This window comes from Acinonyx jubatus, chromosome C1, assembly GCF_027475565.1.
Source record: "Acinonyx jubatus isolate Ajub_Pintada_27869175 chromosome C1, VMU_Ajub_asm_v1.0, whole genome shotgun sequence".
NCBI classification, from domain to species: domain Eukaryota; kingdom Metazoa; phylum Chordata; class Mammalia; order Carnivora; family Felidae; genus Acinonyx; species Acinonyx jubatus.
The window spans coordinates 31,856,597-31,883,541 of record NC_069381.1 but is presented as its reverse complement, the minus strand read 5'-3'; the positions used below and the strand labels follow the sequence as shown (position 1 = coordinate 31,883,541).

Below are 26,945 nucleotides of genomic sequence, written 5' to 3'. Positions count from 1 at the left end.
TTGTGCCTGGAGACAGGGTCCCTGGAAGACATTGCAGGAGGTGGACTCTGAGCCAGGCCGGGCCAGGAACAGAGGACGACTGCCAGTTCCACCAGCTGCTTAGCTCAGCACGGGCGCATCCCCACTCTGTCTCCAGCAAGACCTGGCTTCTGAGAAGCAGAATGCTCGCCCCCGGGGCACACCCCCCATTGCCTAGCCTTTTTTTTTTTTTTTTTTAATGTTTATTGATTTATTTTTGAAAGAGAGAGTGTGAGCAGAGGGTCAGAAAGAAGGGGACAGAGGATCCCAAGCAGGCTCTGCGCTGACAGCAGCAAGCCTGACGCGGGGCTCGAACTCACAAACTGTAAGATCAGGACCTGAGCCACCCAGACGCCCCTGCCTTGCCTTTTGTGAAGAGAGTACCCACCGAGGTGAACCAAGCACCCTGCCATGTCCAAGGTGGGAGACCTTTCAAGGAGTGCTTTATATGTGTGCCCACAGGGGCAATAGGTCCTGAAAAGGAGCCAGAACTCCCATCCCCAGGCCCTGGGAGGAGGGATGGGGAAGGAGGGAAGAGGGGCACTTCCTGGGTGAGGTAAGGATGAGACAGCTCTAGGCTGGTCAGAGGCCAGGGGTGGGTTGTGTCCTTCACTGAGGAAAGCAGGCCCAGAGAGGGCTCTGACTTGCCCAAGGCCACACAGCCTTGAGTACCCCCTTTCCCTTCCCACACAATAGAAAGGGCATCCTCAGCCTTGTTGGCAGTAAGCAGGCAGGACGGCAGGGTGCCTTCCAAGGAGAGAGAGGGTTCTGCTCATGGGCCTCCCCTCCCCAACTCTTAGCTCTGGGCAAGACCCATGGGACAGCCACACAGAGAGTGAGGAAGGGGACTCGGAGCACTTTGGGGATAACTTAAGGAAGCCCAGCAGGACTGGGAGAGGTCCCTGGGGGCCGCAGGGGCGCTTCGGTACTCCAGGAGGTGCTCCAGGCACAGAGGGAGGAGCGGGGCCTTCCCTCCCGCCTCCGCCCTCCCTTGCCCCCCTCCCCTCCAACCGCGGAGGCCGGGGCGGGCCAGGCGCCTGGGGAGGAGGCGGTGTCCCTGGCTCTCCTGTGCAGCAGGGCAGGGCTGGTCGGGCAGAGGCGGGGCTGTGCCTGGTGTTATAAGAAGCAGCCAGGGCACTGAGGCAATGAGCTATCGGCTCTGCCTGGCAGCAAGACGCTGGCAACAGGCACGCTCCCTGCTCTGGTCCAGCCTATGCGCTCCACCGCCACTATGGTCGCCATGCCCACCGCCTGGTGCTCCATCGCCCTGGCCCTGCTCCTGGCCCTGCATGAAGGTGAGCTGCCCTAGCCTCACCTGCGGCGGCAGCGCCCCCCCGCCCCTACCCTGGGTCTGCTTGCAGGTGTCTCCTGCCCCAGGGCACCGTACCCGCAAGCCAGCTGGGGGGCATCCAGGGGTGGGGGCCCCGCAGCAGTGGCCGCTTCAAGGGGCTCTGCAAGTCAAGAGGTGCTGCAGGCACAGGACAGCCACCAGCCCTTCCCACCAGGCCTGCTGGGGCTTCCCCTGGCTGGCCTGGAGCTCCTAAGCAACGAGAATGCCAACTTCCTCAATTATGCAAGAGGAGGAGCCCGGCGGGTCCCCCTATCCCGCTGTGCCGGGCACCCCGACCCACCTGTCCACCTCTGTCCCCCTCCTGTGCGTGCAGGCAAGGGCCAGGTGGCTGCTGCTCCGGACCAACCAGCACCCTCACACCGCGCCCGAGCCTCCCACCTGCGGCCTCGACGTTGCTCCTGCAGCTCCTGGCTCGACAAGGAATGTGTCTACTTCTGCCACCTGGACATCATCTGGGTGAACACTCCCGGGTGAGCTACCGCGGGGATCCAGGCGGGGCTGCTAGAAGCGGGGCAGGGGATGGGGAATCTCTGGCACAGTACAGCTCTCCCTGGGCCTCCAGACGGGATCATTGAGCTAATATTAATAGTTACTGGTTATCGTTCCAACGCCCACGTGGGGAATGCCTAAGTTATCCAGGGCTGGCTCCTGAGAATTCTCACGGCAGCCCGGTAGGAAAGTATTGGCTCCATTCTCCAGATCAGGGTACCGAGGCTCAGAGAGGTTGGGTGCCTTCCCCGGGATTACACAGGAGGGAGTAAATGGTAGACAGAGGCTCCATCCCAGGCCCATGGATGCCATGCTGCCTCTGCATGATCTTCCAAGAATAATACGATTAATGACAGTGCCCGTGTCTCGGCTGTGCCAGGCCCTATGCCAAGCACTGCTCGTATGTTATCAGCTCCTGAATCCCTCATCCTCCCCATGAAGCAGGTAGTGCTGTTGTCCCCAGTGACAAGACGAGAAACCTGCCCTGTGTCACCTGGCAGAGCTGGGGTGGGAGCCTAGTGCTGTCTGTTCTGTCTGCACCCGCACTGCCTCCGGGCCACTGCATACTTCAAGTTGAAGTTTCTGTGTGTGTGTGTGTGTGTGTGTGTGTGTTTGTGTTTTTTTTTTTTTTCCCTTCCCCAAATTGCAAAAGGCAAGAGAAGCCCTGCACGTAAGCGTGTGTGGAGCTAATCCGCATCCAAACACTTGCTCAGGGCAGGAACCCTGCCAGTCCCTGCGTGCCGGGTCCACCTGGAGTCATTACAACCCCAACCGCATCGTCTAAAATTAGCTCTGGCACCTGAAGGTGCTGGTCCAACCGGCCACAGGGCCCCTGCCCTGCCCCCAGCCCGCCTTGGCCAGACTTTCAATCTGAAACCGACCCCACCTGATCTCACACATGCACATGCACACACAAGCACATGCACACACCGTTTTTAGGTCAAAGCACTCAGACACATTTATCACCCCTCCAGGCAGGTGGTGGCCAGGTGAGGGCAGTTTAGCCTGCATGTTTACTGCTGTGAGATGGTATTTTCTCCTCTCCTCCAGGGGGACTAGCAAGGCTCCATTCTTCAGCTCGAGTTCCTAGCCGTGAGAGGGATCGGGCTGGGGGGACGCCCCACTTCCCAACTTAGGGAGAGAGCACGGTTCCACCCCATCCTCCCCATGCTGGCAGTCTTACTGAGCAGGGCCAGAGGCGGGGAGCAAGCAGAGGCCCAGAAAGGGGAGGGACGTTGTCCGGGACCACCTGGCACCCGGGCAGAAGAATGCACTGAGGCTTCCCGAGGTCAGGGGCTGGCAGCCTTCTGCTTCCAGCCCGGTGGCACGGGTGGCCATGCCAGTATGCACCGCGGACGGCCTCTGCTTGCCAGTGGCCGTAGTTTATCTCATCCTCTCTCCCTCTCCCTCTCTCCTCCTCTCTCCACCCTACACCACTACCTTGCTGGCTGCCCGCCCACAGACAGACAGCTCCTTACGGCCTGGGAAATCCGCCAAGACGCCGGCGCCGCTCCCTGCCAAAGCGCTGTGAGTGCTCCAGTGGCAGGGACCCCGCCTGTGCCACCTTCTGCCATCGAAGGCCCAAGTAAGTGCACACCCAGGCTGCAGAGGCCAGGGTGGCTGCTAGCCTGGACCTGGAGAGCAGGGTGTCTGGAAGATCAGCAGGAGAGCAGAGTGGCTAACAATGGTTGGGGGGGAGGGGGGGAGGACAAGGTCCTGGGGGCCCATAGGCTGCCCTGGGCCCATGGGGCATGTCCCTTTCTGTGGGGAACCAGTCACCCCAAGTCCCTCCTAGTCCCCAGCTCCGGGGTCTTCTGAGAGCTCCCACCCTCACTCGGGGGCAGGAGGGATTCTCCTCCGGTGTCAGCTAAAGCAGTCCAGGCCCAGAGAAGGGAGGGGACTTGTCTCATCGGGTCACACAGCTAGTCAGAAGGAGAGCTGGGCTTTCAGCCTTAGTCTGCCTGACCAAGTCCATGGGGATTTGGATTTGGGACAGAGCCTTGGAGGGCTTTGGAGTTTCCGCAGAGAAGTGACATCTGGAGTCGGGAGGCCCTGGCACCATCCCAAGGTTGTCACGGAATTGCTGAGGAAGGGGCGGGCGGGGGTGCTCTGCCACACCTCTTCGCTCTCTGCACCTCAGTTTTCCCATCTGTTAAAGGGGTGGGGGACTTTGTCCCCTCCCTCGTCCCCTCGGAGCGTTTGGGGAAAGCAGAAAGTGGCTTCCCCGTCTCGAACCTCCCATCCCCGCGATGGTTTATGAGAAACTCCTCCTCTGAGCCTCAAACCGGGGCTCCACCCCTGCCTCAGTTTCCCCTACAAAAGGCCGTGCTCAGCTGCAGGTGGCTGGATTCTGGGAAGGTCGGGCACCCAGCTGCCTCTTTCTGAGGCTAAGAACGTATTCCCGGTAGCTCAGTTTTCCTCAGTCCCCACCCCACCTGGGAAAGGAAGGAGGCCAGGTGCACAGGGGTAGAAATGGATCTGTTGGGGCAGAGGGAGGGTGCTGGGCCTACAGCCAGGTGTTCTCAGGGCCCTGGACAGCCCCTCACTTGGGCCCTAACGCTGTTCCTTCAGGCCTGAAGCCGTGGTGGTCCCAGGCAGTGGACCCCCTCCAGACGTGTTCCAGGCTGGCAGGACACGGCCGTCGGCAGGAGAGCTCCTCCAGCAGCTGAGGTGAGCGGTGCCCCCACTGACTGAGCACCTCCCGTATGCCTTAGCACATTCCCCTTGTTCTCCATATGAGGCACGACTGGGTCCTCACTGGGCAGCCGAGAGAACTGAGGCTCAGAGAAGTTAAGACATTTTGCCCAAGGGCACAGCGGTCTGTGGCATCTGGCTGGTTCCAGAGCCTGTGACCTAGACTGCTGTGCCCTTTGTTCCCACCAGGCCTAGCAGTGGACTTTCTCAGGCGAGTTGAGGGATTGTGACCATGGAAGGCCCTCTACTGTTCATTCAGGTTGTGTCCCAAGGAAGCATCTCCTACGTGCTGGCCCCGAGTGGCCGACTACCCAGCCTGTCCCCTCCCCGCTGTCCCAGACCGGATCCCCTTCCTAGCCGCCTCCGCGTGGCTCAGCTCGAGGCCTGGCACACAGGAGGTGCCCGCGAATGTTCGTCCAGCCAAACTGACTTGAGAATAGAGACCCTGCATCTGGCTGTGTAGACAGGCGGCTAACGGAGCAGCTTCTGAGCCAGCTCTGTCCCCAACAAGGCTTTGTGACCTTGAGCTTGTCATTTCACTTTTCTGTGCTTCCGGCTCCCATTTTTGTTCCAGGGGCAGCAGTGCAATCCATCTCTAGGGAATTGTTGTGAGGGTAGATGAATCGACATATGTGGGGCACCTGGCACCCCAGGGGAGCTTTGCAGGTGTCAGCTATTCCAACCTCTGTCCCTGAGGCTCCTCGGAGCTGGCCGGTGCTGGGGCCCAGCTCAGCCCCTCAGGGCCTCCCATCTTGGTGGAGAGGAGGAAACGTAGGAGAAAGAGCAGGATGGTGGGTTGGGGAAGACGCAGCATACGCTTCGGAAGTATCTTTGGATGAAAAGAAAATCAAGGTTTAGACTCTGCAAGTGCATATGGCACTTCCTGTGGGCAAACAGCTCGCTTTGCCAGCCTACACTCATCCTCACACTGGCTCAGGCCTATTTTCATTTTACAGACGAAGAAAGGGGCTCGGAGAGGTTGACACACCTGCCTGAGCTCCCAGAGCTGGGACCTGAAGCCAGCCTCCTAGCTCCCGGTCTGGGACGCTTTGAGCCAGGACGAGACCACTTGGGTGATGCCAGAGTCCTTCCCAGGGCCTCATCCTGGTTCAAAGGGAAGCTAGGACCCATATTTGTCTGGGTTGAACTACCTTGAGCTGGACCTTGAAGAATGGGAATTTCAGTAGGTGGAATGTGGGTGGAGGGAAGGTAAACAGCCTAGAAGGAGCGACATGAGCAAAGGTGTGGACGTGGGAAGGCAGGTCACAGGAGATACGCTGGTCTCGGCCCTCTGGTCCTTCCAGCAGTATTTGATGTTGGACGTCAGCTTTGTCAAAGTCCTCGTGGGCAGGGAAGCTTCTAGGCCTGGTCTGGCCTGTCCTTGATGCACAGACTTTGTTTTCAGGGTCAGCTGTGGCTGACCTCTGACCCCAGAGCAGCTATGATTAAAGGGGCCCGTTCCTACTACTGCTGTCTCTTGCAGGGAACTCTTGGGCAGTCCATATCTCCTGAGATGCTAAATTGACCCTTCTTGATTCCAGGGACATTTCTGCAGCCAAGAGCCACTTTGCTAGGCGACAACAGGTGGCAGTGAGGGAACCGAGGCCTACACACTCCAGGCGGAGGAAGAGATAGCACCGGTGGCCAAGGAATGCTGGGAAGGAGCCTGTGTGGAGCCAGGAGGAGAGGGGCAGCCCAGAGCTGGGGAATCCACCTGCTGGGATGGCACACGCTCTGGCCTCCTCGTGCAAGTGAGGGAACTTCCTTCCAGGCAGCTCGTGCCCTCACACGGCCCGGGGAAAGCCTTCAGCCACGTCCCCCCGCCGGCCCCAGCCCCACCACGCCGCTGGAAGGAACCGCATGAGGAATGTGCTAACCTGGAGGCCACGTCCCGAGAGGTTCCCTGCCTGTTGGCTACAAGCCAGAATCGATGCGCAGCGGTGGACCCTAGACCCAAGCCAGCCCTGGAGGCTGGACGGGTCCACCTAAGGGCTGGTGTCCTGGGTGGCCCCCGTCTGACCCCTCCAGCTCTGCCTCCCCAGAGTCCTCACACCCTCATGCCCTCGGGACACTCCTGGGGAGAACGGCCTGTTCTGCTTCACCTGCCTGTATATAACTTATTTGCTCTAAGAACTTTGAGAATTCCACTTATTTATTTTAATGTATTTTTTTAGACTCAATTATTTACCTGCGAACTTGTGTTTGTAATAAAGCATGAAATGGTACCCTGGTGTTTTGTCTTGGCTGAAGCAGAGGTGGGAGGCACCTTGCAGGATGGGGCTGCTTAGAAGTTAGGGGGACCCAAAAAGGAGAGGGAAGGGGTCCGGGGCCGGTGGCCGGAGCCCTGCATTCCACTCCCCAAGCTCCCGCTGGGCACTTCCGGCTGCTATCCCGCCCTCTCTAGGCTTTTGCCTGTCATGTGCCTGGACAGCCATTTGTGGCTTTGACATCTAGGATTCCTCTGTTCCCAGCAGGCCAGTCCCTACGGCCAGGCCTTTCCCAAGAGTGTGTTTGGAAGGAGTCGAGGCTACGAGAATACCAAGACCCCCTTCTTCCCCAGCTGCCCTGTGCCACCAGGAACTGTTGTGAGGCCCAGAGCCAATCTGTCCAGCGAGGGCTGGGGCCAGATGGCCCCAAGACTGTGTACTGCCCTCGTGGCCAGTGATGGGTGCTATGGTGGAGCCACAGCCTGACCCCGGTCTCATCCCTCTCCTTGGACCTTGCTCACTTCCTTGACTGAAGAAGCCCAAGGCTCTAGGATTGCTGCCAGGGCCCAAGAAGCGGCCCACCTGAGTTCCAGGGATAGCCAGCAGCCACGATCACCCCTGCTGGCAGTTCCTGGACCCACAGCCTCCATTTCTGCCAAATCCTCCTGTGACAAGCTGTTCCCTCTTCTCCCGGCTGGCTTGTGCTGGGAGTAGCAGGTGGCCTGAGCTGGCTGTTGAAAAATAATTATTTACACACTGCTCTAATCCTGCCTTGTCCGTGAAGCCAGCCCTGACCCCTTCGTGGAAGGATAACATGCTGACACATAGTGAAATCCTACTGTATACTGGCACTTTACCTGTATTAACTCATTTCCTCCTCACAACAGCCCCATGACATAGGTACTTTGATTATCTCCATTTTAAAGGTGACAAAATTGAGGCACAGAGAAGGCAACTGACTGGCCCAAGGTCACACAGTGAGTAAGTGGTGGTATCCGGATTTGAACCCAGGGTCTACGGTACAAATGTATGTCTGCGTTTCATAAATATTATTGGTTGAATTCGTGGATCAGCACTGCGGTGTGACCCGAAACAAATCTCTTTCTGGACCTCAGTGTTTTTCAATCTATAAAGTGAGAAGCGATGGTCCCAACCTTGTAGGGCAGGTAGGAACACCGAACAGACTGCTGGGCTCAGCCCCCGGGGCGTGATAGGAGGCAGAGACTGCTTGTTAGGGTCATCAAAGGGGTTTTGTAATGAGCAGAACAGCCCCAGGGCTGGAGGACCGCAGGTGGGGCAGCTGGGGTGACAAGGGGTGGTCAGAGAAAGAATCCTGGACAAAGGGGCTACTCCTGTAGCTTCCAAAGATGAGTAAGACTCAAATAAGTAGAAAAATGCAGGAAGGAACTCCAGACAGAGGGAACAGGGAAGGTGACGGTATGGCAGTAAGAGTGACAAAGGAGGTTCCCACGGAAGACCCCTATGTGGCTGGAGCCCAGTGAATGGGGAAGCAAGTTCACCACCCCACCCCACCCCCTGCCCTCGGAGGTCCACGGTGCATTCTAGGTGGTGAGGCTTGGGGTAAGGGAGCCCAGGAGCAGGGAACACCTCTCAAATCTCAGCAGAGCCTGATGTCAGAAGACTCTCCCTCCCTGGCAGCCCAGAATTCCATGCAAAATGGCTCCCTGCCTCCTGGGAGACCCAAAGCCAAAAGCCAGTGGCCAGGCTGGGCAGCTGAGTAGGGCAACCCCAGGATGGCGGGTATGATGGAAGCCTGGCAGAAGGATGACGAGATCCTGACCAAGGGTGTGTCAGAGGCCTGGGGAAGCAGGCATTCCCTGCCCTTGGCACAGGCCCCTGTGGCCCTGGCCAGAGTTCAGAGATCAGAAACTCAAATGATTAAGTCACAGAGATGATTAAAGGGAGGGGAGGAGGCCCAGGAGGCAGGAAAAGGCAAGGTGACAACGCAGTCCCTTGGGTCCTGATTCCTGGGGAAGGAGGGCCTCCTGCACTTTGGGGGGTCCTACTGTGGCCTTCCTCGGTCATACCTCTCTCCACAGGGCAAGAAGTGTGTGTGCCCCTAGTCTGCACCTGCTACTAGGCCGCATTGCGGGGAGCTGGGGCCCCAGAAGCATGGGGGAAGGTGAGACAGTGTGCGGAAGGAGCAGAGGAAAATCTGTGAGGGGCGGCTGCCAGGTCAAAGGAAACCCTGAGAAGCAAGATGTCAGCGTTTTGGGGAGTCTGTCTGGATTTTATAGGACAACATCTCCCCTTTTCCTGCCTTTTTCTGTCTTTTCCATAAATACTTAACTGGTTTTGTCAAGGCTTTTTGAGTCCAATCTATGTCCCTTTGGCTAGAACACCAGGCAGAGAAAGGCCAGAAGGGGGCACAGAATGACCCAGATTTACTCAGGTACCATGCACAGACAGAAGCTGAGGCAGAGGGGAGTTTGGTCCCATGTTCAAGACCATGCAGCCTGATATATGCCCAGGCTGTAGACTGGGTCTTCTGTCCTTGGGTTGCCTCTCCTCACACCCCTCACTCAGGAAAGAACCCCAAGGAATGAGTCTCTCTCTCTCTCTCTCTCTGTCTCTCTCTCTGATTAAAAATGGAGACCAGGTTGCCGGGTTTCAGAAATGGCATCTACTTATGAATAATTCCCTCTCAGGAGACTCCTGTGAGCGAGACAGACACAGCTTCTGGCCCCACAGGCCAAGAGGAGAGCCCTCCCAAAAAACCACTATTAGGGGCACCGGGGTGGCTCAGTTGGTTAAGTGTCCGACTTCAGCTCAGGTCATGATCTCACGGTTCCTGAATTCTAGCCCCGTGTCCGGCTCCATGCTGATAGCCCCGAGCCTGGAACCTGCTTCAGATTCCGTGTCTCCTTCTCTCTGCCTCTCCCCTGCTCGCACACTCTCTTTCTCAAAATTAAACGTTTAAAAAAATTAAAATAAAGTTTAAAAAAATACTATTAAGTATTAAGATAAAATAATAATAATAATAATAGTTAGCATTTACTGAGCACTCACTAGGTGCTTTCTGCATATGAATTCCTTGGTTCTTTACCGCAACCTATGCAGCAGGTTCAACAATTATTATTCCCATTTTATAGAAGGGGTAACCGAGGAATTGAGTAACTTGCTCAAAGGCACATTGCTACTATATGGCTGAGCTGGGATGTAAACCTCAGGCTCTAAACTTCTATGCCTTACTGCCTCTCTGATAGGACATCCATACTGTGAAAAGAGTTCCGGGCATGAGGGAGCCCAGGGTGGCTTCCTGAAGGAGGTGACGTCTAGGCCAAGCTCAAGAGAATCAGTCAAGTGAAGGAGAGCAGACAAGAGTGTTCCAGGCGGACGGAGCAGCAGAGGTGAAGCCTCGGCAGGGAAGGGAGCTATTCTCGGGAGCTCCCTCTCAGGAAGCAAAAGAAGAAGAGGGCATAGGGAGGCCTGGAGAGGGGGAAGCAGGAAGGCGTAGCGCCATCTTGAACCCCAGGTCAAGCCTGAGCACCTGGCATGGGAGAAGGGGCTCCAGACAGAGAGGTCTACAGCAGCGGTCACTCTGTGTCACAGCCTCAGGCAGTGAGTCCCAGGAGAGTATGACTGTGCCTGAAATGCCCTCCACTTGTTCCTCATGCCTTTGGATCAGACCGCACTTGCACTCAAGGGCCTCGCAGCCTGGCAGGGAAGACAGACAAGGCCAAGCGAAGGGACAGGAGGTGGGATCCGTTATGGAGTGCCCTTCCGGCTGGTTTGGTAGTGGGGGAGAGGGGGTAAGGTTTGCACAAGCTGGAACGAGGGAAAGGGCATCGCGGCTGGGGGGAAGGGCATGAGGTGTGTCTGGCCAGAGCTTGGAAGAATCTGAAGAAAGGCAGCCGGCCTGATCAGCAGGGGCCAGGCTGGGAATGGCATCCAATGCCAGGAATTTGAACTTGAGTGATGGGAACCAGCAAAGGTGGCCAAGCAGGGGAGAGCGAGGGCAGGAGCTGGCCTTGGGCTGCCGGCTTGTCGTTGTCCCCTCCTTAGCCACTGCTTCCAGCTCACCAGGGCCCTCCCAGCCCTCTCAGGGGAAAGCAGACTGCGGGCCTCGCCTGCCAGGGACCCGAGCCAAGAGCCCTCAGCAGCTCGGAAGGGGGCCGTGTGCAGGCCCGCCCCAGGAGCCCTGAAGAGGAATGTGGCCTAATTAATTCTCCAAAGCTCAGAGGGCCTCGCCTTGTGGGAGCAGCTGCCAGGACAGGCCTGCCAGGCCGCCACTGGCCCAGCCTGTCGATCACTCAGTGCCGAAGAGAGTGAGGGGGACAGCCGGCAGGGAGCTGGGAGACAGGGGCTTGGGGGGCTAGCCCCTTGCCTCCAGGCACACACGTGTCCTCCGACCCCTTCACAGCTGAACACTGCAATGATGGTAATAGTAACAGCCAATAGGCCTTGAGGGCTCCCGGTGTGGCAGCCCCAGTGCTAAGGAGATGTAGGCACTCTCATCCAAGCACGACAAGGACCGGTGAGGTGGGGCCTGTTAGCGCCATTTTGCCGATGAGCTAACCGAGACTCAGAGGGGCAAACTTTCTTGCCCAGGATCCCGCATTCAGAGAAACTGGGATTTGGACTCAGGTAGTCTGGGTCCCAAGAGCACGTTGTCATAACCACGGTGCTGGGCTGGCTCAACGGGGGAAATCAAGGGTCCAGGGAGGGAGGGAGGATTCCTTTCCCAAGGACAGCTTACTAAAAAGGGGCCTGCAGAAGGAAAGGCCACACCCCTGGTCTCTGCCTCAGTAGCCTCCCCCAGAAGTTTCCCTATGGGACCACCAGGGACGCACGGCTCACTGCTCCAGGCAGGTGGGGCTGGAACATGTGATCCTGTCTCCCCAGAATCTCTAGCCATTTGGTGCCAGATCTACCACTTGGCCCTGTCCCAGAGGCACTGTAATAGCACCGTGCACTCTGAGACTCCTCCCAGGGACACCATTCCCCTCACAGGTAGGAGACAGAGGCTGAGGGGGTCTCAGTGGGTCAGTGACAGGCTGGACCAGGGCTTTATGGCTAGAAAGTGGCAGAGCCAGGACAGGTACCCAGAGTAGCCTGAAGCAGACCAGAAGGAGGGCAGTGAGGCCACATTGCGTCCTGTCTCCGAGCCTTAGTTTCCCATCTACCATGCAGGGACGAGATGGCCGGTGCATAGGCTCATTAATAACAGCTCACACTAAGGCTGCCTGGGTGGCTCAGTCAGTTAAGCATCCGACTTTGGCTCAGGTCACCATCTTGCAGGTCCTGAGTTCAAGCCCTGCATCAGGCTCTGTGCTGATAGCTCAGAACCTGGAGCCTGCTTCAGATTCTGTGTCTCCCTCTCTCTCTCTCTCTGCCCTCCCCCACTTGCACCCTGTATCTCTCTCTCTCACACACAAAAAATAGATAAACACTAAAAAATAAAATAACAGCCCACACTAAGGTATTCTGTGTATCGGGCACTGTCTTAAGTACTTTATGTAATTTTTAAATGTTTTCCAAAATAAGATTTTATTCATACCTACATAATATATCATCATAAGGCTATAGCATAATGTATGTGTTACCTCATAGGTAGTATCTTTAACTCTGTCCAATTTCCCACCAAAAAAACCGTGCTGTGTGCTACATTTATCCATAAATTTTATATTCATTCCTAATTCTCTTTTGCTACATATTTTTTTTATTGAGACATAATTCACACACCATAAAACTCACTCTTTTAAAGAGTACACTTCAGTGGGTTTTAGTATATTCACCAAGTTATACAACCCATCACCACCATCTCATTCCAGAATATTTTTATCTCCCCCAGAAAGAAATAGCCTTTAGCAGTCATTCCCCACATGCCAGCACCCCCCCACCCTGCCCCCCAGTTTCTGGAAATTGCTGATCTGCCTTCTGTCCCTGTGGATCTTCCTACTCTGGACATTTCACATAAATAAAATCAAACACTATGTGGCCATTTGTGCCTTCTTTTACTCAGCATCAGGTTTTCAAGATTCACCCATGCCATAGGTGTGTGCCAGAATTTCATCCCTTTCCATGGCTGAATGATACTCCATTGTAGGGATGAATTACATTTGACTTATCCATTCATCCACTGATGGACATTGGAGTTATTGGGCTTTTTGGCCCAAGCACTTTTTAGCCCCCAACAACCGCATGGGGAGGTGCTATTAGGTCATCAGATAGACAAAGAGACTGAGTGTCCCCTCCCAGGTCACTTAGCTATTAAGCAGCCATGGAGAGGGACCTTTGCCCCAAGAGTCTAGTTTCAGAGATGGTGGCTTTGGCCATTGGGCCAAATACTACCTTCTCAGTCAAATAAGACAGTGTAAGTCAGCACCCATAGAAAACTGCACTAGAAGTGGCATCCATTGGACTTTTAGCAAAGGGTGGCATTTCCCAGCAGTGTTTCTGAAGGTGGCTGAGCTGGGGTCTGCGAAGCAAGGCCCCACAGTACAGCAGGGTTGTCGGAACAACCAGTGATAAAAAACATTGCCTCTTGGCACACAAGTGACTCTTTCAGGAATGGAGACATCTCTTCACGCCTGGGTGGGCCTGTCCCCCCTGCTGAGCATCATTGACCTGCAACCTAGAAGCCATGTCTCCACCCATCCCCACCTAGGAAGCCCTGACTCCCCTCGTGACGCCAAGGCCCTGCCGCTGGGCAGCAGAAGAAGGATCCTGGGTGAGGTCAAGATCAGAGGTACAGTCAAGGTCATACATAAGTGACCTTGGGTGGGTCTTTACCACCTCAGGGCTGTCATCTATTAAGTAATGGAACAAGAAATCTAATGGTAAGGCAGTACATACACAAAAGCTTGTGGCCAAAAAAAAAAAAAAAAAAAAGAAAAGAGAAAGAAAAGAAAAATATAGGAGCATCTAGAATAAAAACTAAATCTCCCTGCCTCTCACTCCAAGGTAACCACTCTGAGAATGAGGTACGTAGCCTTTTCCTATGGACTCAGACATACGTTTTGTATCTAACTTTTTAGAAGTGTTTAAAGTAACAAATGGAGACATAAGTGTCCCTATTCTACAGCCTGCTTTCCTCACTCCAGAGGCATCTTTCCAGACCAGCACACACAGATCCACCCCAGGCTTAATTTTACCAGGTCCCTGGAACAGACTGCTGTTTATTTAACTATTCACCTGCTGAAGCCTTTTGGACGACCTCCGTGTTGTTTTCATAAGCATGCTGCGGTAAATATCTTGTTTACATCATTTGTCCACAAAGATTTTTAGGCATGAAATTGCTGGGTCAAAGGACATGCATATTTTAAGTGTTCTGCCAAGAATGAGGTTCCAATTTGCACTCCTGCACTCGCTGGGCATGAGTGCCCTTTTCCTTACATCCCTTCCAGCACTGGCTGCTCTGATTCAGAAACCATTTCTTCACAAGGAATCTGGTGCACAAGAGATACACCTCTCGCCGCCGGACTGAGAAGGATGGGGGGGTCTGGCAGTGCTCAGATGTCCCGCCCTCCCCCCAGCTGGTACAGAGGACCCTTGAGGGTTTCCCAGTGCTGGGTCTCTGGGATCCCCTCTGGCTGCAAGCCTGTCCTCTTGTGGCCAGTATTAGTCCCCAGCCTCTCAGTTGGTCCCCCAGGGAGCTTAGGGATGGAGCAGAGGCTGGCCAGTCTCCTCCCTCAGCTGCCCCCGCCCTCCCCTAACAAATGTGCCTTGGGGAAGGCCTTCCACGGACATCTTCACCGAAAAGCATGTGTACCTGAGCCTACGGGTTTTTTGCAGACAGGGAGCCTTTGTCCCTTGTCCCTTGTCAGACTGTGTCCCTTCTCATCCTTGTCCCTTCTCAGACTGTGATCCAAACTAGTCTCTTTGAAAAGACTGGATCCTGCTTTTGCCTCTGCTCAGGCCTTGCTGTGTAGACCCAGGCAGGCTGCTGACCCTTCTGAGCACCAGGTTCCCGGCTGCCAGGCTGGTGAGATCCCTCCCAGGGAGTTGGCACGAAATCTGCCCCCTCCAGGGACTCCACACTGGCCATGCGCATTAATTATCCCCAAGGTGGAAGAAGGGCTCCTCCTGGGAGGTGGCAGCCTGGGGACAAGGAAGGGCAGGGAGGGCAGAAAAGGGGAGCGTGGCCACCCCCCCTCGGAGCCTGGCACCTGAGGCTCCCTCCCTATGACTCCGAAGCAGCGTGTCGTGATCCCAGTACAGTGAAGCCCCACCTGGCTAATATGAGACCGCACTTGAGCACGTGCACAAAAGGGGACACATACGTGCAAAATGTATTCTCGTGTGCACAGCTGGGGATATTTCTGCATGTCTATAGGCACTTGGGTTTGCGTCTCATGTGATGGGTTCATCATGCACAAGTCACACGTGTGCACATTCCCGTGCACGTCGACGTGTACAAACAAGCATATGTGTGCTGTGAATGCCCCTGAGTGTGTAAGTCTGCCTGATTGTGGCCGCAGAGATACGTGCCTACATATGTGTGCATGCATGAGGATACATGCGTGCCTGTAGAATGTGCGTGCAAGTCCACGATGATAGATGACCGATGTGTGGGTACAAGAGCGACATAAGCACACACACAGGTGCACGTGTGTATCTGGGCATGTGTAGGAACACGTGCATGAATGTCAATAAGTGTAGATTGAGTGTGTGCATTCGAGCGAACACAGGAGTGTAGATCTAGAGGTATTTCGGTATGTGTGTGGCCATTACTAGATATGGAAATACTGGACTCCTCTGGGTCTGTGAACCTTGACATTTACTCCAGGACCCACCCCACCTTGCCTGGACCCCCACCCCACTCACACTAAGGAAAAACAGAAGAACACTGTCACCGTATAAACTCTAATTATCTTGTTTTATTAACAGGCAGATTAATTGTTTTAGTAACCAGTAAGTCATAAGCTTTATTGATTTTAAGAACAAACATGGGGGCGCCTGGCTGGCTCAGTCAGTTAAGCATCTGACTTCGGCTCAGGTCATGATCTCGCGGTCCGTGGGTTTGAGCCCTGCCTCAGGCTCTGTGCTGACAGCTCAGAGCCTGGAGCCTGCTTCGGATTCTGTGTCTCCCTCTCTCTCTGACCCTCCCCGTTCACGCTCTGTCTCAAAAATAAATAAACGTTAAAAAAAAATTGTTTTTTAAAAAAAGAACAGGGGCGCCTGGGTGGCTTAGTCGGCTAAGCGTCCGACTTCAGCCCAGGTCACGATCTCACGGTCCGTGAGTTCGAGCCCCGCATCGGGCTCTGGGCTGATGGCTCAGAGCCTGGAGCCTGCTTCCGATTCTGTGTCTCCCTCTCTCTCTGCCCCTCCCCCGTTCATGCTCTGTCTCTCTCTGTCCCAAAAAAATAAATAAACGTTAAAAAAAAAAAAACTTAAAAAAAACCAAACAAACATGGATATACCATAGATGCAAAAATCATATGGAATTTGAACAAAAAGCACAGAAGTAGAGGAACCCCCCCCCCCCCCAGCCTCCAGGGAGCTGTCAGTGGTTTGGACCAGCAGTGTTGGATAAGTGCATATGGGGGTCAGGAAGGGAAGGTGAGGGAGGAGTCAGAGCAGGGAGCCCCTGCCTCAGTCCCAAGGCTGCCCACTGCTGAGTTCCACCCACAACCCACACCCAGGTAGATGATTGTTCTGGGCCCAGGAGCCCCCAGCGCTGGCTCAGGTGAGGGTTGAGGAGTGGGGGTAACAGGCAGAGCCCTGGCCAGCCCCTGCAACCGGGCAAGACACAGCCCCTCTCAGCCTCCATGCCCTCATCTGTGACTCAAGGGAAACCCAGGGCTTCGCAGGCAAGGAACCTCAAAACACAAGCTCCTGTACCTGCCTGCTTTTCTTTGCTCTCCTCCCTCCTGCCCCTGGAACGATTTCTCTGCCCTCCCCACCCCCCAGCTCCTCTGGCTCCTTACTCTGCCTGCACAGCCTCCTTGCCCCAGACGCTAACTTCTACCTAGCTGTCAAAGCCCCCACCCGTGTCACTACCTGGCCACATATTTGTGTCCTCCCGACTGGACTATGAACTCCCAGGGCAAGGACAGCCTCGGGGCATTCCTGGGTCCCCAGAGCCCACCCCAACCTGGCATGGCTTAGATATCGGTCACTATTTGACTTTAAAAATACAAGATAAAGAGGGACGGGGAGGGAGAGGACAAGATCTAGAAGCAACAATGTTTTGTACACACAGCAGGTTGTCGGGTGCCCCCACACTGGTGAGTCAGCCTGATCCTTGCCCTGGGGGAGGGAAGAAAAAGCCCCATTTATCAATCTCCACCCGCTGCGGGCACCACTCCCGGCCACTTACAAACCTTATCACGTCGGATCCCCACCACACATTTGGGAGGTAAGCAGTACTTTTATTCCCATTTTGTAGACGCAACAACTGAGCCTCAGAGATGAGACAGCAGCAGCAGAGCTGGGACTTGGGCCCTCCGGACCCTGGGACCTTCAGGCTCCCCTCCTCCCAGATCCCTTCTCTCATATACAAGGTCCCTCCTCACCCGCCCACAGCCTCATAGCACTTAGCAAGCGTCTGTGGGTCTGGGGGGGCTGCCGAGGGTGCCCACAGCCATGCCCTCAGGAGCAGACTTGGAGCACGAAGGACTGGGCTGGTGGACAGATGCCTCGGCTCCCTGGTGCCTCGGGTGGGACAATTCTGAGACCGGTTCTTCACCGTCCCCTGAGCCCCAGGCCCCACCTGCTGCTTAGTAACTGGCCCGGATTGGCTTCCCTCCTTGTTCTCACTCACGTCACATTCTTTATGGGTTCCTCGAATCACCTGGCAAGTAGACTCCATGCTCTCAAATCCTAGTTCAAGTCTACTTCTAGGGACCCCATCCCCAAACAGAGGGGCAGCAGGTGTGGGTCTGTGAGTGCCCGGGGGACCGGGAGGGCCTGTCTCCAAAGGGCCCCCTGTCTCAGAGGCCATGAGGCTTGTGTGGGTCTGAAGCACAGCGGGTGGGGGTCCCTGGGCAGCCTGAGGAGCCCTGGTGGGCAGGAGGCCCAGGACCGTGAGTGATGTCAGGTTGGGGTGCGGGGCTCTGTGCGTGCTGGGGGGGCAGAAGGTATGGGTGTGAGCACAGCAGTTGACAGGAGGCATGGCTTGTCTCAGGGCCTAAGACTGCACCCATACCTTTCTCCCTTCTGCAGAAGCACACCTCAGATATCATGGGGGCTGGCCTCAGGGCACCCCCTGCTAAGAGCCCCGGGGTGGGGATGGGGAGTGGCAGAGGGGTTCCTCAGCCGGCCCTCTCCCATTCAGCCTATGGCCTGAGTCCTTCTGACAGAGAAGAGAGGCTGCCTAGGGTAAGGCCCTAGATGTGAGTTTGAGGAATTCGGTGTCCTTCCCTGGACCTGTTTCCCCTCTTCATCAAATGGTGTAGGGCCCAGGTGGGGGCGAGGAAGTGAATGAAGGGAGTGGAGTGCCCCATCGAGGACCCCTGCTCTCCACTTCTGCCAGACAATCATTTGCACACCAAATATCAGATATGGTGCCTCTTGCCCTTCGTTCCTGCATGCTTTCAGAAGAGGGTATTAGTTTATCCAGAGGAATAAATCTCTAACAGCGGAAACTCAGGCATTGGAAAAGACACAGCCTGACTTTGGGGGCTGGCTTTCCTTACACCCCTCAGATCACACCGTGTCAACCCCCAGGCAGGCAGGCAGCCACATCGAGTCGGAAAAACCCAGGCTTTAGAACCAGACAGACTTGGGCTCACATGCTGTGTGACTCAGAGAAGCCCCTTAACCTCTCTGAGTTTCAGCTTCCTTGACTGCGAAATGGGCTGACAATGCCCCACCGGCTCCAGATAATCATCTTCAAATCTCCTTTAATCCTCAAGCTGGTGAGGAAGCAACTCTGAGCAGAAGTTGACAGAAGAGGAAAGAGAGGCCCAGAGAAGAGCAGGCAGGTGCTAAGGAGGCCAGCCTCCACTCTGGCGGGCATAGAGGTCCGGGACTGGCCTGCCTCCCTCTGCAGGAGACCCTGGGCCTGGGATGTGCCCTGTCTGTTCCTGTTTCCTCTGCCTGACCTGGATCTGACCCGACGCTCACCTACTGCCCAAATCCTGCACCTGGCTGGTGGAGTAGCTAAGGCTGGGCTTATAATAGCCCTTTTCTGGGTACCTTTGGACTCATGAGTGCCGGGAGCCGGGCCAGTAGGTCCAAGGGCCCACGACCTGATCCTACTCCCTCGAGAAGCTCTTAGAGCCCCCATGGCACCTGGGGTAGGCAACCATGCCCCAGCCACAGAGGGAAACTGAGGACCTCTGACTTTAGCCCGGAGGGGAAGTCAGAGATCTCTTAGGTTATCTTCAGGACGGCAGAAGAAATGAAACCAATGTAATTCTACTTCTGGGGCCCCTGGGTGGCTCAGTTAAGCATCTGACTCTGGATTTCGGCTCAGATCGTGATCTCACCGTTCATGGGATCAAGCCCTGTGTCAAGCCCCACGCTGAAAGCAAGGATCCTGCTTGGGATTCTCTCTCCTCCTCTCTCTGCCCCTCCCCCACTTGTGCACACGCACATGTGCTCTCTCTCTCTGTCTCTCTCTCTCTCAAAATAAATAAAATAAACTTTAAAAAAATCCACTTTTAGGTGTAGACCCTAGAAAAGTGTTCACCAAATATTCATGCAGTTGTACATATATGATTTGCACACCTCTCTGTATGAATATTTTGCTCTTGAACTTCATGTAAGTTAAATCTTACGTACGGCATGTTCTCTTTTGCGTTTGGCCTCTTTGGGGCCACGTTGTATTTTTGACATTCATCAGTGATACATGGCAACAGAGTTTCTCCTTTTTCAGTGCTCTATAGGATTCCATTGCATGACTAGACCACTATTTGTTTATTCGTCAGACCGTTGATGGAAGTTGGGCTGTTTCCAGGTTGGAAGCCATTACAAATAGCGTGGCTTTGAACATTTTTGCTCCTCACTGACCATCTGTATGTATTTCTGCTGGGGTAGCAGAATTCCTGACGGACCTAGGGGTGGGATTGCTGGATCATGGGATATACGCATTTTCAGCTTTATTAGACTCTGGCGAAGAGTGTTCCGAAATGATCTCCCATTTCACACTTCCATGCGCCGTATGTGACAGCTTCACATTCTCAATAAGCACTGATACGGCCAAATTTTCTCCTTCCAGCCTTTCCTGCAGGCGTGGAGTGGTCTCACACTGTGGTTGTATTCTGCATTTTCCTGGTGCCTCATGAAGTTGAAGGGAACGCCTCGGTGTGCATTCCCTAGCTGCCGAGCCTGAGGCAGGGATTCCAACAAGTTGTTTAGCTGGCAACCGCGTTACTCTCCTAGGGCTGCCATAGCAAAACACCACACGCAGTGTGGCCAAAAGAACAGACATTTCTTCTCTCACAGTTCTGGAGGCTGCTAGAAAGCCAAGATCAAGGTGCCCTCAAAGTTCGTTTCTGGCGAGGCCAGTCCTCCTGTCTTGCGGGCAGCAACCTTGTGCTATGTCCTCACATGGCCTCTTCCCTGTGCGTGTGTAGAGAGAGATCGCTGGTGTCTCTCCCTCTTCCCATAAGGATACCAATTCTATCACATTAGGGCCTCACCCTTTTGGTCTCATTTAACCTTAGTTACCTCCCTAAAGGCCCTATCTCCACAGGTACAATTCAGTCCATATTAGCGGGCGATCCCAGGAAAACTCATGAGGGCGTACAGAAGCCGAAAGGGGCAGGAGGACGCCACTGAGGAACGTGTCAACAAGCAAGCTACAGCCTCGGGCATCTGGACTTTCATCCCGCAGGGAGACTCTGGGAACCTGTGCAAACCACACCTCAGAGCGAGGGAGCTGGGCCAGTAGGTCATTGGCTGTGGGCTGTTGCAGATATGGGAGGGCATTGACTCCCTGGCACTTCCCAGGCTGCACAGAAGCCCTGAGGCCCAGAGCTGGAGGCACTGACTGGAGCACACTCTACAACCTGTCTTCACACACTAGGAATGGACAAAGGTCAAATTCCCGGTTGCGTGCAGTGGCTACTTGAAAGGGCATTCCAGGGGGCGGGGAACAGCATGGACAGAGGCCCAGAGGGAGGAACAGTATTGCCCAGCCTGGGGCTATGAGGAAAGGGGAGGCACGTGAGACTGAGGTGGGGTCCAGCAGAAACCCTACCATGCAGGTCAGATGGGAAGTTTGCCCCTTGGGGCTCTGGGAAGGGCAAATTCCCCCTCTCCGTGCCTATCTTCTCAGAAGCCCAAGCTGGGCTATGGTCCTGAGACCATCCCCAAATGCTGTCTTCCAGTCACCCCCCCACCGAGTCCTCTGACTCTCCTCAATCCAACCCCCAGCACAGCAAGCACCCCCAAATCACAAGAATGCCTCCCACAGCCAGGAGACGCCATTCCCAACAGAGAGGCTGCAAGTCAGGCCTGGGACCCGGCCAGAGAGCAAGGATGAAGGAATGAGGTTCTCCAGGGTGGCCAGGCCCAGGCCACTGTGTGGGAATTAAAATAGTCAAGGGCTGAACAGAATGGTCCTGAGCAAAGGACCTTGAGCTAAGGTAGAGAGGGTCCTGAAATGCTGAGAAGGGCCATTTAGTGTTTTATCTCCTGCCACCTGAATTCAGACAAGGCTGCCTCACTGGGCCTTCTCACAGGTCGGAAGGGCTGTGTTTGTTTGCATTGTCTGTGGAACCTGCACAAGAGTCAGGAAAAGCCTGGGCCCAAAGGCATAGGCTTGGATGGGCACCGCCCTCCTCTCCCCCCACTTTAGCCTGAGGGAGACTAGACAATAGGAGCCTAAGACAGGCCTGAGCAGGGTCCAACTCCTCTGCATAGCTATCAGTTTGGAATCCAGCCAGAGCCAATTCTGTATTCAAATAACAAGCACCTTCTCTACAGACACAGGTGTAACCCTGACGAAGGCCAGGCATTAGGGGCACCTGTTTGTCAGCCCAGACTTTCTTTGGCACACCACGTCTCCCGGATTTAATCCCACTCCGTCCAGTGGCTCAGGTGGGGTTCTCTCCCCCTGCGCTCAGGCAGGGCAACCCGTGAACCAGGCCTGGCCAACCAGAGCATCCACTCCCCGGGTGCTGTGATTGGCTCGAGGATAAACACATGACCCAAGCCAGGCCAATAGGAGCCTTCCCTGAGACTTTTGCCAGAGCTCTCTGGAAAGTCTCTCTGCTGAGACTGTGAGCTATAAAGGTGGGGCTGTAGCAGCTGGGGGACATCTTGCATCACACAGAGAAAATGTGCCTGGAAAAAAACAAAGGTAGGCAAGCCAAGCTGAGAGATAGAGAGATAGTCTTAATGGCATCAATTAAACACCTGGATGCAGCATGTCTGAAGTTCTTCAGACTTGTCATTTGCACGAGACAACACATTTCCTGCCCTGCTTACGTTTCATCAGGGTTTCTGTCACTTGGAGTCTAAAGGGTTCTGATTAAAACAGCAGGTGAGAAAGCAGCCAAGCCCTTTCTGCACCTTCATATCCCGGAAACACACAGAGATATGCAGAGAGGTTTTTTTTTAAAGGGCCGTTGCAATTAGAATGTTGCAATGAGGCAAAGATCCTTGTCCTGCTGTCCTCCTTTGAGAAGTGACAATTGACTAACGAGGCAGAGCGAATTCTGCCAGCAGGTTATGTTCAAGAGTTCAGAACGTCACTCATACTGGAAGGGCTGTGTCTTGGCAAGCTGTCTTCCACCTGACTACCCAGAGTGCTCTGGCAGGTGACAATGCCTGTGGTGCACTTTCCTGACCAACAGTTCTGGGGCCATGAAATTACTTTTTCATGTGCTGAAGTGTGAGGGGCAGAGCCGCCTAGATTTAGGAGAAAGGGAAGAAGAGATTGCATTTTTGCGACCCCAACATGAATGGACATTGTGGCACTGACGGATTCCCTTGTTAATTCCAATAAGCGCAACAGACCACCTGAACGGTCACCTGTAAGGGATCTGGGTAAACAAATGAAAGTATGTAGATTTAAAAAGAAGTAAGGTAGGGGCGCCTGGGTGGCGCAGTCGGTTAAGCGTCCGACTTCAGCCAGGTCACGATCTCGCGGTCCGTGAGTTCGAGCCCCGCGTCAGGCTCTGGGCTGATGGCTCAGAGCCTGGAGCCTGTTTCCGATTCTGTGTCTCCCTCTCTCTCTGCCCCTCCCCCGTTCATGCTCTGTCTCTCTCTGTCCCAAAAATAAATAAACGTTGAAAAAAAAATTAAAAAAAAAAAAAGTAAGGTAGCTCTAAAATATACTGTCACAGAAATATGTCTCTAATGTAGGAAGTGTTAAAAGCAATTTGCCCAATTGTACTTCAATAAAGTGGTATTTAAAAAAAAATAATTTGTGGAATAATATGTGTAACATATGCACATTAAAAAACTAAACTGGCAATCCCATCATTTGCGGGAGGCATGTAATATATACACTCAGATGTGGAGAAAACAGAAAAATAAATTGTTTGCAGTTAAAGGTAACTCATTCACTTTGGTGGATTCAGTTGGTGCAAACTTCAGTTCCCTATCAGGACTGTCTCCCCATCCTAAGTGGTTTCCCTCCCAAGATGGTGTCTAAGGGCTGGAAGCTCCCGGAAGGAGCTTCATGGCATCACGGAAGGGCCCCTCTTGGCCTCATGTCACCCCCTCTGGAGTGTCTCATTCTGATGGTTATGAGCCTCGATTTCTGTCCCAGCTGTCATTACCTGTGCAGCCAGTGGGACCCAGGATCTGTTCTGACTTGGGCAAAGACTGGGGGAAGCCCAGAATTGCTGGGCTGGCCAAGATCCACAACAATGAATCCCCTGGGGTCTATCTGGGACTGGAGGGTCATTGTGTCCCTGTCCAGGGTCCTGACTGGCAAGTGACCCACCCGGGGCCTTCTGTGTCCTCCCTTTATTGGGACGCTGGGAAATTGGGGCATCCGTTCCACACCACACAGGAGACAAACATGACAGGGGCACTCTCCATGATCTTCTGTCTATTTAACACCTTGGAGTGGGCAGAATGCTGGCCCCAAAAAAGTATGTCCACATCCTAACCCCCGAAACTTGTTGAGTGTGAGTTGACAAAAAAAAAAAAAAAAAAAAAAGGTCTTTGCAGACATAGTTAAGGATCTCAAGATAAGATCACCCTAGATTATCTAGGTGGCCCTAAATCCAATGACACATGATTTTATAAGAGAAAGTTAGAGAGCGATTTGACACGGAAGAGAAGCCTCGGAAACGGAGAAGAAAGCCGTTGAAGGCAGAGACAGGGATGGCAGTGACCCAGCCACAGGAATGCCAACAGCCACCAGCAGCTGGAAGAGGCAAGGAACAGACTGTCCCCTAGAGACCTGCTGCTAGCATGATTTCAAACATCTGGCCTCCAGAACTATCAAAGAATAAGTGTCTGTTGTTTTAAACCACCAAGTTCATGGTCATTTGTTAAGGCAGCCCAAGAAACTTATATATACCTGCTGCTGCCCTTTCTGTTCCACTGGGGTCATGGACCAAACATCCTTCAGGACAGCATCCGGCAGAGTTCTGGAGTTCTAGACGTGAGCAGAAGCCCCCTCTGGGGTTTCTATCTTTTCCACAACCCCTCCTCAGGCTGGGGCTCAGAGAGAAAGTGGGGCACTGGGTCCCTCAGGCAGCTCTTTGTCTCACTCTTGCCTGCTCCAAGTCTGCTTTCCTAACTCTCTAGGGGCTCTTCTGAGAAGTAGAAGCTCTGCCCGCTTCCTCTCAAGCTGGGTGGGAGTTTCCTTCCATCTCTCTACCTGTGCCTTAGAACTCCACGCTGGTCCTCCAAGACTGACTCTTGATGTCTGCAGGAAAGATCTGGGAACAGGGAAATCTGCTTTCTCTCTCATAGCAGATGGTGTTGATTCTCTACTCATCTTCTATTTCCCTCTTCCTCTTCTTGAAAATACCTGTTTTCGCTCTGAAATCCACCTTGCCTTCACATCACCTTTGTGCTTCGGGGGAAGATTGCCCCAACTTCAGCTCCAGGGGCAGTTCTGACTGGTGTCATGGAATCCCATCCCACTTGCCAGGGTGATGGTCCAGAAACCCAGGCCTGAGTACAGGGTACGCCCCTGGCCATAGGAACTGGTATGTGACTCTAGCCAAGATGCAAAGGGAGACTTCTGGGAGCTTCGAGAAAGGTGTTTCCTTGCTCTTAAGAAGGATCTACCAGAAGAGACAGGATCTCCCTTTCTCTAAGTATCATGGTCATGACTGTGCAGCCTAGCCATTGGCTTTTTGAGGGAAGACAGCCCATGGACGAAACTATCAGATAGAGGACAGCACAGCCAAAGGACTGCAGAGGAATGGGCTAGAGTTGCTGGATTAAGCCAGACCTGAAGCACACCCTATCTCCAGAGTCTGGCTACCTGAGCCAGTACCTCTCATTGTAGAGGCCATTTGTGTTGGGCTTACTGGTATCTGCAACCCAAAGCATCCTAACCAGTATGTCACTCACTAAAGCCAGTTTCTAATACTACTGTCTTGCTATAGGCTTTGAGGTCTTATTTTGGGAGTCAAAAGCTAACTAAGCATTGTCCTTTGTCCTATTTGTATCACTGTTCTATTTTAATCCTCCCTGAAGAAAATGGATGCCCCTGGCTGAATAGGAGGAAAATGTCACATAAGGAAGTATGAGAAAGACACATGTTACTGTATTTCCAAGAAATTACCCACATTACACTGACATTCACACAAAACTCTGGGGTAAGAACCTCTAAACTGTAACAGGGGTTGGCTCTGGGGAAGGGAATTTGGGGGGAAGCAGACCTCCCTTCCTGAGTTGGTGTTACTGTAACGTTTGGATTTTTAGAGCGAGTATAAATTACATTTATAATTTAAAATCCTGATGATTTAAAGTAATCCAAGTTAATTTAGCTTTCACTAAAAGCATCCACAGTTCCCTTAGGTACCTGTTATGGCTCAACTGTCAATCATGCAGGAAGTTTATTGGTCAGACAAAGCAATGACTCAAGAAGGGTAGTAACAATTTTTTTTTTTTTTAAGTTGAGAGTTCGAGTTTTGACACCTTGCGCGGGCCCTATCCTAGCTGAGTGAATGTTCTCTGCCCCAGGAAGATCTCATCCAAAGTCAAATGATGGTTTGCAGGACTTTGGCATCTCCTGGGGATCTGAAGAGGGTTGTTGTCCAAAGCCTGGCCCTCCGCTCCCTTCCGCCCCAGAGTCTCAGGACAGAAGGCACCCGCACCTGTCTGAATGTCCCAGCCTGGGCTCACATTCCTGCGGTAATGGTGCTGCATCCTTCTGGGACAGAGCTGAGGACCCTCGGCACCTCCAGAGGAATCTCTGGGCTCTGGGCACTGGAGGCCACAGCTTAGACCCCAGAGCCCCCGGTGCACCCTTCTCTGCCCAGGGTCCCCATCTCTTCCTAAGATCTTGACTTCAGGGTTCTCTTCTTGGCTTGGTCCTAATGCAGCATTCAAGCCCAGCAGGCCTAGCTCTGACATTTCTCCAGGCTCTTGCCAGGAGCCCCGGGCGGGTGGAAGGAGCCTTTGCCCTTGACCAGGAAAAATCCCAGGGCTGACCCTGTACCCGCTAGTAAGGGCTAGAGAGGCTGAGCTCTGAGCTCAGAGCTTGGGGAGGGGAAGAAGAAAGACCAAAAAGAGGAAAAGCTGGAGAAGAGGCAGGTTCTCTGGGACCCACTTGCCCCTGCCCACCCTCCTCTCCTCCCTGGCCTCATCTCTATACTTAGCCCCAGACCCCGTTTCCTCTCCGGACGCCCTGTCTCCAGAATCAGAAAGAGCCTCAGTGTAGACGCCCAGAGGCTACCACATGGGCCCCACTTCGAGAATCTCAGCTCTCAGAAAGGCTAGCATAGGGCACCTTAACACTCCCCTGTGCCCCTGCCTGGGAGTGGGGTGGGTCTGGATTTCTCCCATGCTCACCTCCTCCGTGAAGGACTGGCCTCCCAGAGGAAGACCCTCTGGACCCCCTGAACCTCCTCATCCACCTCTGACCCCTGTCTGAACAGGCAGCAGCTGCCCCAGGGTCTCCTGCCCCATTCTGACCCCCCGCGGCTTCCTGGTCCCCAGGCCCTGAGCTGAGCTCTGGGCTCAGAGAGGAAGGCAGGCTGACCCCCACCTCAGGACAGCCTGCTGCAGCAGGTGAATAGGGCCGGGAGAAAGCACTGTGGGGACTCTGCCATGAGTCCCACGGCTGCTCAGCCTGATGCCGCCTGGGCTGTGATGCGGAATTGAAGCCAGTCCCTGCCCTCCACAGGCAG

General features: G+C 54.2%; 1 protein-coding gene and 1 long non-coding RNA gene across 2 annotated transcripts; both read left to right on the top strand.

The window, feature by feature from the left end:
• Nucleotides 1-1,151: 1,151 nt before the first annotated feature.
• EDN2 (endothelin 2) lies at nucleotides 1,152-6,777 on the top strand. The gene is made up of 5 exons (XM_027059505.2): nucleotides 1,152-1,313; nucleotides 1,683-1,839; nucleotides 3,321-3,443; nucleotides 4,430-4,528; nucleotides 6,094-6,777. The coding sequence occupies exons 1-5, from the start codon at nucleotides 1,232-1,234 to the stop codon at nucleotides 6,185-6,187; spliced, it is 555 nt and encodes a 184-aa protein (XP_026915306.1). The 5' UTR covers nucleotides 1,152-1,231; the 3' UTR covers nucleotides 6,188-6,777.
• A 10,031-nt stretch (nucleotides 6,778-16,808) lies between these two features.
• LOC128311982 (uncharacterized) lies at nucleotides 16,809-19,284 on the top strand. Its single transcript, XR_008290762.1, has 2 exons — nucleotides 16,809-17,083; nucleotides 18,582-19,284. It is a non-coding gene; the product is annotated as an uncharacterized LOC128311982 (long non-coding RNA).
• Nucleotides 19,285-26,945: the final 7,661 nt, after the last annotated feature.

Bases quoted from the DNA above. Each gene is read 5' to 3' on its own strand.
- EDN2 (XM_027059505.2), top strand. From the start codon at position 1,232: ATGCGCTCCACCGCCACTATGGTCGCCATGCCCACCGCCTGGTGCTCC. The intron at 1,314-1,682 runs GTGAGCTGCCCT...CTGTGCGTGCAG, and splicing joins GCTCCTGGCCCTGCATGAAG to GCAAGGGCCAGGTGGCTGCT. The intron at 3,444-4,429 runs GTAAGTGCACAC...CTGTTCCTTCAG, and splicing joins TTCTGCCATCGAAGGCCCAA to GCCTGAAGCCGTGGTGGTCC.